This window comes from Mastacembelus armatus, chromosome 13 (assembly GCF_900324485.2).
Source record: "Mastacembelus armatus chromosome 13, fMasArm1.2, whole genome shotgun sequence".
Taxonomy (NCBI): Eukaryota; Metazoa; Chordata; class Actinopteri; order Synbranchiformes; family Mastacembelidae; genus Mastacembelus; species Mastacembelus armatus.
This window is the reverse complement of record NC_046645.1, coordinates 5,558,046-5,571,715: the sequence shown is the minus strand read 5'-3', so window position 1 is coordinate 5,571,715 and position 13,670 is coordinate 5,558,046. Positions and strand designations below refer to the sequence as shown.

The 13,670-nt window shown below is 42.7% G+C and overlaps 1 protein-coding gene across 15 annotated transcripts in view; it reads right to left on the bottom strand.

Annotated features, from left to right (window-relative positions):
* mecom (MDS1 and EVI1 complex locus) overlaps positions 1-13,670 on the bottom strand; it is a 127,175-nt gene that overhangs the window by 1,993 nt on the left and 111,512 nt on the right. For 7 of the 15 annotated variants that reach the window (XM_026332508.1, XM_026332535.1, XM_026332526.1 and 4 more), the window contains 9 exons: positions 11,398-12,793; positions 11,051-11,141; positions 9,526-9,552; positions 5,532-5,698; positions 5,256-5,333; positions 3,581-3,750; positions 2,540-2,684; positions 427-672; positions 130-316 (listed from right to left, as the gene is read on the bottom strand). In XM_026332508.1, coding sequence (XP_026188293.1) covers positions 130-316; positions 427-672; positions 2,540-2,684; positions 3,581-3,750; positions 5,256-5,333; positions 5,532-5,698; positions 9,526-9,552; positions 11,051-11,141; positions 11,398-12,793 — 2,507 coding nt within the window. The remainder of the gene's footprint in view (positions 1-129; positions 317-426; positions 673-2,539; positions 2,685-3,580; positions 3,751-5,255; positions 5,334-5,531; positions 5,699-9,525; positions 9,553-11,050; positions 11,142-11,397; positions 12,794-13,670) is intronic. The other 8 variants (XM_026332516.1, XM_026332545.1, XM_026332572.1 and 5 more) reach the window with 3 other exon arrangements.

The following is a 13,670-nucleotide window of genomic DNA, read 5'->3' as shown; positions in this document are numbered from 1 at the left end:
TCAATTTTTATTTGTAAATCCCATTTTCACAAAGCAGCATAATCATATGACACCCTCTGTCCTCAAGCCTTAAAATATATATATATATATATATATATATATATATGCGTTAAAAAATGTTTCTTTCACCTGAGACTTAGATTTCCTAAAGAGTGGCTGTTTGACCGCCTCAGTCAGAGAGGGGGAGCCAAATGACCCATCATCCTCATCTCCATCTCCGTCACTCAGCTCACTCTCTTCCAGCTTGCGCAATCCTGAAAAGTGTCGAATATGATCCAAAGCTGAATAGCTGCTTTGATCCTCCTCATCCTTATACCTGAAAATCAAGCAGATACATAAAATGTCATTATCAAGACACTTTTGAGCACATCATCATCTACATAATGTAAAACTATTTTCAAGTTGTGTGTCTCTGTATGAACTTACCTCCTAGGAGAGGTTTTGCAGTTGAGGTTCAAGTCATTTGGCCCAGTGAAATCCATTTCATCTTGTATAACATCTTCGCTAAGGTTACTGGGAAGCACCTCGCCTCCTGGTTTCCCAGAAGTGTTGGTAGTGTCTTCGGCTTCTTCTTCATCAGCACCAAGCTCCTCCACTTCTTCGTCTTCTAGGTCCCGAGACCCATGGCTGGCCATAAGTGGCTTCTCTTCTTCAAATACACCGCCATTTAACCTGGATAGCAGTGACATTGATTAGATCGATACAGTTCAATAAAGTAATGGACACTATTAAGGGAGAATAAATGACAGTGACATCCATCTTATTAGCTGTACGTTTTAGAAATAAACTCACTTATGCTAAGAATATGATCATTATGGAGCAATCAAAAAGAATTACTGTTTTTTTAAATAGTAACATGCATTTGTCTTTTTTTTGTTTCCAAGTCAATGCTGTGCGATTTCATTCTCCACAGTATGTATACAAAAACAATGGAGCATATGGGATAGGGGGCACAGAGAAGTGGATCTGAAGCAGGACATGGCAGCTGGGATTGAGCAGAGCCGGAATCCCGTTTGTCATCGAGGCCTTGAGGCCCCTCTGGGCACAGCAGCACTGGGTTGATCATTGCAGCACTTAACTGTAGTGCTCTGCCTCTCTCTTTGTTTATTTTTTCTACTATCTCGTATTCATCTAATAGGCAAAATATTTATCTGACAGCCCCATTTGGTGGGAGAGTTATGAGAGTGTTGCCAACCAGCCCATTCCTATATCCCTGAGGAGGGAGACAGGGCCAGCTATCCAAACTGCCTGAGTCTTAATCTGTCCCTCTGTCTCAGCACCACAGGAAACCACCATTTGGTAAATCATCTGGAACCACATTAAGACTGATTCACTAATTGCACTCTGGGACGTCTTTCGTCAGCTCCCAAAAATGCCATTTTTTGCACAAAGGATTCAGAGATGAGGACTGAGTAAATAGATAGGAAACAAAACACATCAAGCACATCACCACATGATTATAAGATACTTAGAGAATAAACAGGATACCTAAACTGGATTAGAAAGAGATGCATTTGAGCGTCCAGTGACTGCAGAAGAGCGAATTATTCCAGATTATACTTTAGCACATACAGAACCTACATAATGTTTTTTATTTTATCACCAGCTAATAATAATATTCTGCTTCCAGCAAAACTCCCTTTAGGATAGGCAGTTTAAAGGCTGACAAGTTGGCATTGGTGCTGTTTTGAGGTTGCAGGGCTGAGCAGACTAGCTTAAAAAAGAGAGAGTGAGAGCTCTGTGATTAAGAAAACAGATTCGCTAATTACACTTTCAAATGTGGTAATTTGCTTGGGATAAAGTATCTATCAGAAGTAGTCAGGAGCACAGCACTTTGAAAGGAAACACGGGCCGACCCTTTGACCCCACCCCATCTACCCTCTTCCTGCAGGCAGACATGTTGATTCCAGATGTGCTGAACTCCCCCTCGTCCCTCTCCCCGCCCCTCTGATGCTCTACCACCCGGTCTTGCACTCACAGGCCTTCTGCACAATCATACACCAGTCTGTGAGATCTCTATCAGGGCCTTACAATCTCCCCCTGTGATCACAACAACGTGAGACACGTGAAACCGAACTCAGAGACCTGAGCAAACCTCTAAACTGCTATCCAATCTGATCACAGCTTTCAGAATTTATCTGCATAATACTCAGACGAAGTTGCATGCACACAGATATCGGTTCGTACGTGTGGCCAAAAGGCAACTGATATAAAGAGCTTTTGCGTGTTTCCAAAACCTGTGATTATCTTAAATGTCATCACAGATGATTGCTCTCTAATCCAGACCCCTGAGCTTGATGTGATTATTAACAAAGCCTGGCTGGGTGGTATGAAAATACAAGTTTAAAATTGGCTGATAGCAGCTGACCCATTATTCATACCTACTGAAGTCCTTTTTAAGTTCAATGATGGTTATAAAGCCACAATTACTGCCAGAGTTCACAATACAATAGTTTAGTTTAGATTAGGATGTATTGTTTCATGTACAAGGAAAAGAAATGACAGGGTCTTAAAAATGAACACATACAACAACACTTACCCTTCCTCAGATGGGTCTGGGGATGTCTGGTTCTGGCCTGTGTTGCTGATGAAATTTCTTATTTCATTGAAATATGAATCTTCTTTGTCATCCAATATGGCACTGCCACTGTCCAGTTCAGACTGAGGAGATGACATTGCAGTGCCTGCAGAAAATATATCATATTATCTTTATCTTTCTATTATCTGTGATGCAGTGCATTACCTGTGTCTGATAGTTACAGTTCCTTATTGATGTGAGTAAAATATTCATTCCGGTTTATCCCAGCAGTGTAATGGTAAACCCATTGCACATATCCAATAAAGTCTCCATAAATTATTTGATATGTTTGGAGACCAGAAGATCTTGACTACAATTTCCAATAAAGTTATGTCACAGCATGTGGCCACACAAAATGTAATTGTAATGATGGCCTTTCCAAAATGCCTGTGAGGTTTAAAAGGTTTTGGGTTTCTATTATTTATCTATAGGAAAACCCTTAGTGGCACAAAATTTGTCACAAAATACAGTGTGTGCAGTTACATCTCAAAGAGACGCAATTTATAGTCAGAATGTGCTGAAGGCTGGGAATACATTGTTTGATGCTGCAAAGTGAAAACTTGGCAGACAATTTATTTTGCATTTGAATTGTGTCTGATTAAGTGGAAACCTCCTCTGAGGACTGTTGCTTTCGGCCGCAGGCCAGGTGTCCCTGCTCGCTCTGCTGAGTTAGAATGATGCAACCTATAAGCTGCGCTGGTGAGGAAAACAGCCTATTCAAAAATTATTTTGTGTTGCTTCAGAGGTTGATGACAGATTTATATTATTTAATTTCTCTGATTCTAAAATTGTTTCCAATCTTGAGTAAATTATAATTTATATTCAGCACAAGAATTTATACAACTCACAAATCAGCAAACTAGCTTCCATTTTCTCTAATAAAATATTGAAAGAAAAAAGAAAAATGCTTGAAACCATAGAAAACACATCAGTAATTTTGATTTCTAATAACATTTCAACGATCTACAACCCAAAAGTGAATGTTCACTCTCTGGTCCTCACCTGACAGGTTGCCATTCTCATGCTTCTTGAGGTGACGGTCCAGGTTGGTCTGCTGACCGAAGCAACGGTCACACAAGTGGCACTTAAAGGGCTTCTCCTTGTTGTGGATGTTGCGAATGTGACGCTGCAGGTTGGAAGAGATGCTGAAGGAACGGTCACAATATTTACACCTGCAGGAAGAGAGAACCTTTTACTTAAACAATTATGAAATTTAAAAAAAGGACAGTAAAATACACACAAGCTGCGAGTCTTACAAATGTACAAATGTACTGCATAATGAATCAGGAATGTGTGGTCTGTTCTGTGGGAAACATAATGAGATGCATAATTTAGGACACACATTTACACACACAAACAGACAGTCCCAGCAGTCCCACACTCCTAGACATGATGGAGGAGCTTGTTTAAGGTGAAACAGCTCTGCCTCTTATCTCTAGCCAGCCCAATAAAATTGCATTCTTCTCTCACAAAATAAGCACGCAACAGATTTGGTTCTAGCCCTGCAAATTTAGAGCCGCTTGCCAAGTTTCTTCATGCAAAATTATACGAGAAGATTACATCTTTTCTTCTGGTGGAATTAGCTCGCTCGATTGGCTGTCCCTCAGGAACCCCCCCGGTTATCTCCACAAAAAAATTACAATAAACAGCAGTGATCTTTAATGGTATGCCAGCGTGTGCAGTGCAGGCTATCGTTCTGGGGCAGCAGAGTCCTGTCTTTCTCTCTCCCCCTGTGGTCAACAAGAACTCTCCAATCTTTGGGCCAACATTCCTCTACCTTAGTAACTACAAAGCTGAGCAGTGCTATCCAGTGCTTACTCATTATCCCAACGTAGCACACAATTTATTTTTTACTTGTATGCTGAACTGCTGTTGTACTGTGCTTTTGTCTCAGACACAACTGAAAACCTGAAGTGATTAAGATTACTAACATTATTGCTGTGATTCCTGAAAAGAAAAGAACACATTTTTGTGATAACCTTTTAAATTGGCAAAAGATGTATTTGACACAGCAAGTAGCCAGTATGCTTTCAGATCACTTTTAGTCCCACCACTACACAGGAGAGAAATGACCACAGCTGCCGAGGCTGGACATCTGCCTGTAGTGCTCATCACCCCACTTTTTCACCAAACTTCCTCTTTTCCCATCTCCTCTGCTCTTTTCCCCCACCCATATCCTCCCCCCTTTACCATTCAGAGAACACCATTTTTCATTGGGCAAATTATTTAGCAGCAGGATAATTATTCCAGGCTTTTACGGCATAAGAAAACATACATAAACTCTGTTTTAACTGTAGACAAGAATGCCCTGGGAAAACATCCATGTGCTGTTAACAAATGAGCTGCATTTCTTTGTCTTTCCCTCTGCCTGTTCACATCTTTCACCCTAAAAAAAAAAAGGTTCTTTACAGGGTGTAAATATGCTATTGCACAAATTTGATTCTTGACTAGATGGTAATGTGCTTAGTGTGGACAGCGTGTGTTCTTGGCAGTGTGGGGGGTAGATGGAGGAATGGTGGCATAAGGTTAGGGAGGAGAACGATACTCAGCTGACATATTGCTGTTCTCTCTTTCTTTGTAACACAAGTCAAAACTTACCACCTACAAACCACTTTAACATACATGCACTGCTCAAATAGACAGCGCATATTGTGAACGTGATTCTTTATATTCTTACCTATATGGTTGCTCTCCTGTATGAGTCCTGAGGTGCCGGGTCAGGTTGGCAGAGCGTGGGAATATTTTCCCACAATATCTATAAAAGAATTTAAAAAAATGTTTAAAGTATGCTCTAACTGTTTTTGTAGTAATCTAAGATCTAAGAATATCTGTGATATCTAATATTCCAAATAAACATAAAAAGAAACACTTAGGACAGACAAAGAAAAAATGTATGATCAACATAAAAGCTAAAAACTACAATAATACATGCCAAACCAGTTGCTGTAGCTACCTGCAGGTGTAGCGCTCTTTGCCCTTGCGCAGCAGCGTCTCTGGAAGTGCAGAGGGTGGAGCTCTGAAGTCAAACATGGAGGGGACAGAGCGCAGCAAGTCACCAGACTCTGGCTTCAAGGAACCAAATGTCTCCAGCTTCTCTGCCATGTTCTCAATAGCTGACATCTGAGGAGACAGAGGAGTGGAAGGAGAGAGTGAGGTGTTAACAGTTGGGCTTTAAACAAAATGAATTCTAGTTTAGCATCGGAAAGTCAAACACTTTACAATACTACCAGCCCCAACCCTAACCCACATTTGAGCTTTATTGGTTCTGAAGGCTGTATCACTTTTCAAGATTATGTCACTTGGGTCAAAACAGAGACTTAAACTGAATTTAAGACCCAGTAACAGACCCAGTGGATATTTACAATGCAGATACTGTGGATAGCCTCGCAATTACAGTGCAGAACATCATCACACGCTTTTCTTTTAGTTTCTGATTACAGAATTTAATAAGATGCAGCAAGCAAAATGAATAATTTAGATCAGTATATGGAAGGGCAGATGTTTTAAACAACAACTTAATCATAGCACCACACGGTACATTTTTCTATTTGCTGTATTTGTCTTTACATTAAGTACAAATGCCAAATATTAAAAGATTTGATTAGAATGTACTTAGCTGCTTCTTACTGAAGATATAACCGATATATTTTATTCAGATTTGATCATATCTTGTTTGATTGATGAACCTTGTTTACTGGCATTATACCAGGTGAAATGAAGTGAAACATGTATTGAGTGAATTCTTATTATGATGTTCATCAATGATTCATGCATCACAAGGTCAAATCCCCAGTATATGTGTATGACAAGTACATGTGATATTGATTCATAACTTTGCTATAAAACAAAGAAACAGTATATCCCATTCATGGAGAGCTGGTGTAAAACTTTTTATGAGTTATACAACTCTTGCTCTCTTACAAACACACATATACATGTACAGTAAATAAATATACATGGACATGAACACACACACACACACGGGATTAAGGACTGCAGTCAATCTGCTAATGAAGCTGAACGTTTACTTTCATCAGATACTCTCAGAGGAGATACGTGTACTTGTTAGTTGCTTTGTGTGTGTCTATGTTTGTGCATGAATGGTAAACTATGTGCTGCATGGTGGCCAGAGCTGATTAATTGCCGTCAGTGTACGTGAAAGAGAAAATATATGTATGTCTGTGAGAGAGAAGAATGTTATTTGTAATACATTTGTATGTGTGCGTGCTTACAGGCATGTCCACTGAATGTGAGTGTGATCGTACGTGCTTAGTGTATATTTGTGTGTTGTCAGATACATGTCCGTGTGTGTGCGTGTTTGTGTGTATGTGTGGGTGCGTGGCAGAGGAGTGATTCATGTCCACTGCTGGGCTGTAAACCATTCTGTGCACAATGCGGGCAGACAGCACATTCGTCAATATGAAAGATGTTGACATTACTGATCAAGGGCCAGACACGGGTAATAATGATATCGCTGTGCTGAGAGGGGCGGGATGGGGGAGGAGCGGGGGTTGGAGGGGTAGTGAAGGGAGAACTAGGGGGAGGAGAAGAGGGAGGGGCAGGGGTGAGGGGTCCCAATAGGCCGCAAGGCCTGTCAGCCCGTCTCTCACACACACACACACACACACAAGTTTTTTGTTTTTTTAAATGGGCCACACAAATTTACATTTTTGGTGTGTATTGAATCTTCAGCCTGTTTCTTATTCTTATTTCAATAAGGCAACAAATCAATGGTGATTCGGGTCCTCCACCGGAGCCCTGCTCTGACTCTGACATTCCATCTCCTGCTTTCACCCCCTGTCACTCTCAAGCTTCAAGTCAAGATGGAGTAGACTGAGGAGGAAAAAAAGAGATGGTGAGAAGCACAAGGAAGGATGAGACAATATAGGGAAAGAAAAAGAGAAAGAAAAAAGAAGGAGAAAGAAAGAAAAAAGAAAGAAAGAAAGAAAGAAAGAAAGAAAGAAAGAAAGAAAGAGAACCGAGTCTAGAGAGAGAAGGGCTGATGGATGGTGTCAGAGCCTGGTCTTGTGAGCTGCTGATTAGGAGTGACGGCTGAGTGTAAAGTTCCTGCCGCAGCCGTCGACGTTCCCACTGAGGGAGGATGTGGAGTGTCAGGTCCATTTGATTATGAATATGCCAATGCTCCATGCCATGAATCAAAGGCAAGGCAGAGAAGAGATTGAGAAAAAGAAGGAGGGGAATGAGGTAAAAGATAGGCAAGGGAAGAGGGAGGTGAAATGCTTTCATATTTTTTTTTAAAGTGCACTGCGTATTTCATTGGAGTGAATGCTCAGTTTGTCTGCCTTGCTCAATGAGGACCCATAACTTATATGAACATAAGCTGTCAGCAGTGTCGTGCCTGTCTGATAAGACACTTTGTAGAGCTGGAACTACTCTATCCCGGCTCCATCTACTGGTGAATTCTGCTCCCACCTCAGCCCACTAATGCTGCTTCAATCTGCTACCAGTTCAATCTCACACCTTTTCTCAAATGTTGCTATTGCAACAGTGTTTTTCTAAATGCAAGAGTTGTGAAAAAGATTCTGGATAACTCACTTTATGAAAAATAGAGTTTCCTGCTTGATATAAGTTAATACAACTTCTGACCTATGCTGAATTAGCAACACTAAATTGTCTACAGGTTTGAAGGTGGGTGAGTGCTTGTCTGTGATTGACTGTTGATCTGTACTGGGTGTACTCTGCCTCGTGCCTATTGTCAGCTGGGATTGGCCCCAGCCCCGCCTGCCCACAACCCTGGATGTACCAGGATAAGTGGCAGATGATGGATGGATCCTTTGTGTAATCTTTTACTACATATTGTGATTTTTTTTTCCCCTCAAAATGTTCCAAAAACAGTTGAAAGTGATCGTCTAAACCACCCAAATGCCTTTTTTGCAGTCGAGCATTAAATAATTTAAATATCCAGTCCAGTGGATAAGACATATTAATGACTGAAACTAGTAACTATTAGTCTGCTACAGATTACACTTCAAAAACCTTCAGCCATTGAGCCCCTTTTATGGATGGTGAGTCAGGTTCATTAGGCCACTGCCTGACAATGCCATGTGTGTGAAACTTAAAGGACAAGAGGATAAGCAGCTGCACATTTGGTTCTAAAGTGATTTTTCAAAGGTTTTATAACCATCCTACTCCTTTGTGTAAGATGCCCTCCCCAAACCTACCCCCACACACATGCATATCCAAACACACACGCGGACCCGAAACCCCCTTGTCCTTTCCCTCCAGGCACAGTGTGAGCATCTGTGAACTTGCTTGTTGCTATAGCGCCGCTCTGGGACCAGCAGTTGATTGGCTATCTTAAGATGTCTGTGATGCTGTGAGGGCCTTAATTAGCGAGATGCATTCTCAATTGTTGATCTTTATCAGGAACCAGATGTTTGGAAGGAGGAACTAACCCCCCCACTCCCCTTGCCAGTGTCCCAAAGAGACTGTTACCCTTGCGCTGATGTTAAGCAGTACCCTTAAACACCACCCTCCACCCCACCTTCCACTTCCCCATGCCCATTTGCAATAAACCCTGCTTCATTTTCCAAATAAGCAAACATATATTCAGAGCTGTTGGATGGACAGGGTGTAGTTTGGCTGGAAATCCCCGCTTAAACCCTTTCATGTGAATCAGAATGGGGATATCTCTACATGTAAACATGTAAACAAATCAATGAAGCAAGACTCAAGGTCAATTGCTACAATATACTATATTATGATGTTTATTATTTGCATTTAAATGAAATTCCCCCAAAAAAAAAGAAGGAAAAAAAAAAAAAAAAAAAAACAGACAAAAGTCCTGTCCGTGCATGATGGTGATGGACTAAAGCCATGCGGATGCTGGGTGATGTCAGTTGTAAACTGTTATGCAGCCCATGCATTAATTGGGGATAGGGTCTGTTTGGTAGATACACAATACTGTAGTTTAAAGAGGAACTTACCCAAGTTCTCTGATCTGGCAAACGAAACTGAGGGGCGGAACAGAAGGAAAAGAGAAAGCAGTCAGAACCAGGAAGCGTTGTGTGAATCAACAGCTTTTGATTGGACACATATGGGTACAGAAGGGATGATGGGTCTTGGCGTGATTAACTTTAAATGAGCAATAAGCTGCCTATCTGCAGAGTTATGGTGCTGGAATTATAGGGGCCTCTAATAGTTCCCAACACTTCCTGGTGCTCAATAAGCTCATTATAGCACGCTACAAATACGATTCCAGTGTGTAATCTAAGCCAGTATTGCTTAGCAGTAAAATTTCCTGCCAGGAAATAAAAAGCTGTATCACTAAAGGCTAAAAAAAATGTTCCCGTCCCCTCAGCTTTGCAACCTCTTTTTTGATATATGGCTCAAGAATGAGTCAGGTGACTTAAAACAAACCCCCTCAAAAGTATACAGAAGGGCCCCTTGCTTTTTCTGGTTTAGACCTAACCTAGTCTTGTGTTTCTGGGAATGATTTGTGTGTCCAGACATCATAAAGTCATAAAGATGGCCTAAGCACTCTGTTAGTGTTTCTACTGATAGGACACCTCATTAAGGCATGTGGGACAGCCATGGGGCTGCTGCAGGCTGGGTCCATGCAGCAGTCTGGACAGGGGACATAAATCAGACAAATGAAACAGCCTGTAAAAACCAGACCTGAAACGGCCAGAAAAGGGGGAAAAAAAAAATCATATGCCTGAGAAAGTGGTGTTTTCACTTTCCGACGGACCGTTCTCACCCTCGGGGAAAGATTGAACAAATGAATGTCAATGCAACATGTAATAGACACACATACAGCTACATACACGTGCACACAAATAATGGAGTCCCACAGTGGAAATACTGGCACAGGGAACCCACAGGCAAAAATCATTGCTTTAAAAATCATTGCTTTAAGAGCATATCATTTTTTATACTGTAATCAAAGACGCTATAGGAAGACATGTCACAGTGTGCCCTTTCTTTCTGCCACATCTGTTTCAGATAGCCAACAACAAGCTCAACAAGCAGTAGCTTGGCTAAAGCTGGAGCCACATACTAATCCTCATAATCCTGTTTGGTCAGCCTGGGACAACCATTATGAATCTGAGCTCTGTAAAGAAAGAATCAATATATCTTCACTGGTTTTAATGCCATGCTGCTACTACATCTCTATGTACAGTTCTGCAAGCTACACTGAAGTTGTAAAAGGGGTGTTGCCAAGGTCAGATGACAGGAGTGCTCAAATCACAGCCGGCATGACTTCAAGTTCACAGAAGCTGACTGACCAGGAACTACCCTGACAAATTACAGCTGTTGCTGTTCATTTAATCAATTCTTGGTCAATATAAGAATCTAAGATCAGAACAGAAGGTAGATACTGTAAAGAAAGAAAATAGTGGTAAATGTACAGTTGCACTGGTGAAAATGTGAGATTTAGCCCTTTGTGCAAAATCCCTCTTTAGATTTTAAGTTGCTTCAGTTCCTGCAGATGCTATAATCAGAACCTACCTGTGGGTGGAAGAGGAAGCCTGGAGTTGGCCGCATATATTTGTCTTTCAGAGTCTCAAACGGATCGCTCATTCTCCTCTTCTCAACCCTGCTAATAGTAGATTTCTATCAGCTCTTAACGCATGCACAGCAACAAATACCAGTACACTTATACTTAAAAATAATTACAGTAAAAGACACCAGAAGTTACAGTTTTGTAGTTTGAATATTTTTTCATGCTCTTGTGTAATATAGTTTTCATGTGCATTTTACATGAGTAGTTTGCCTATACTGTACTGTTACACATGCTGTGAAATTGCTACAATCACATGAATTAAAACTAAGTAAGCTACTGGGAATAACAATACCTATAGATGGGGTCCATGAAGAAAGGGGTGGGCCTGGCATGTTGCAAGGAGGTGTCTGCTTTTGGGATGTCCACCACTCCCTTCTCCTCTTCATAAGCCAGGTTCTTCTTTGTCTCCTCTTCTTTTGGATTGCGTCCACGGCCCCTAGTCCCCAGGCTCAGATCTAGTGGCTGATCCTGACCAATTGAGTGGGTGGCCTCTGGTTTGGAGGGAGTGAAAGAGGCCAGCTTCTCCTCCTTTCGCTTGGTAGTGAGGTCAAATGGTGACTCAGATAAAGATTTACCCTGGGCCTTTTTACAGTCATCTGCTGGTGACTGCGGCTCACCCTTTAGGCCTGGAGGTCTGAGATCCCTGTCTGGGAAAGAGTAAACTGGGGGAGAGAACGCTGGGAAGAAAGGCAGTGGGAACATGGACGGATAGGGCAGAGACCCGACCTTCTTGTCCTGCAGGCCAGCCAACCCCGTGGAGCCAAAGTACTTCTCAGCAATGGAGGCAATAGCCTTAATAGAGTCATTCACAGCCCCTGTTACAGCTGTATGCTCGTCCAGCGAGGATGGAATGAGAGAAGGCCCTGGAAAGTCTCTAGCAGCACTGCTGCCTGTTAGGCTTGGGCTCTGGGGGCCTCCTTCACTGGCCTTCCTCTTAGGGCCTTTGCCATTTTCTCGAGCAGCTCCCCTTTCCCTTTCACTGTCCATGTCGCTCTCCAGCTCAGAGCCTGATGTGCTCTCCAGATCACTTCCGCTGGGTGTACTGACATCGTCCAAATCGCTGCTCTCGGACTGGTCACTCTGCTTGTTTCGCTGCTTTGTCAAGGATGAGGAACTCTGGGTCTGGAGCTCTGAGCCTGGCATCTGATTGCCATGTGAACCACCATCCTTGCAAAGAGCTTTGAGGAGCTCTCTGGACTCTTGAGTGCCAGGACTCGTAGGCAGCAGTGGACTCTTACTTAGCTCTGCACCGGACCCAGCAACAGGTGCATGGATTGGTTGTTTGACAGGAGAAGTGGTAGCAGGAATAAGTGGTGGCCGATGGTAGAGTCCAGAGGGGAAGAGGCCAGGGAAGCTGAATGGGAATGCTGGAGCAGCAGGGAAAGTTAGCCCACCGTGGTGGCGACTGGCCCCAAAGTAATCAGCCAGTCCAGCACTGCTGTGACCCATTGCCAGAGCTGATTTGTCCAATCCAGGGGCACCAGGGAGTGGCACACCCTGGGCAAACAATCCCCCTGCTGTGAAATGGTTCTTGCCTTCACAGAAGCGCCGGTGCTTGTTGAGTGAGGATGTGGTACTGAACATCTGCCCACAGTCCTTGCACTTGATCTGTGTGCGGCAGTCAGCGTGCATGCGTTTGTGGCGGCACAGGTTAGAGAACTGAGTGTAGGACTTGTGGCATACCTCACCTGCAGGAACATGGAGACAAATATAGAAGGTATTAGTATGTAATCCACACCAGCCCACACACACACAATATCTTGATAACATCACTTGATATGACATCTCTAGTTAACATGCTTCAAGCTGGCTCAAACTAAGGCAGAGGAAATGCCATATAGATGATTTGCTTGTGTTCCCATTAATACCCTGTGAAGAGTTTTGCAGCAAAATAAGAAGGAGAGTTGTGTCTAGATCCTGGCATTGTAAAGGAGTCTCTTTGACTGATGGTGTGAGTCAGCTGCTGCCACTCATCACCTGCACATCAAACCAAATTCCCAGGCATCTCCAGGTCCATTGTCCTCACAGGGACGCTCCCAGGGAGTACATAAACAAGCACACAGAGACACCCACACAGAGACACATGTAGGCACATTCACAAAATATTCACATACACAGAGAAACTGAATCACACAGACACACAGGCATGCAGACATACAGATACACAAACACACACGCATTCTCAACCACATGCAGTACAATGGCTCTATTTTAAGTTTGTGAAGGAAGTGGAGTTGAATGAATCCTATCCTGGAGTCCGGTTCCCAGGGACAGGTCTCACGTCCTCTAATGCCCCTCTTCCCTCTTCCCCCTCCAGGCCTCTCCCATCACCCCCTCAGCCCCCTCACCTTGTCCCCATAGCTGGGTCTCTGTCATCCTGTGCTAAGTGACCTTCCCACAGTCTGCCCCTGTATGTCTGTCTGTCATTCTATCTGACCCTGGTAGACATACAGTACAATGACAACACCCGTCCCCAGAACAACCCTCTGTCTGACATTATCTACCACCATTATTAATCTGTCAACATACATTATTATCTACTGCTTAAGGATAACTTTATTATAT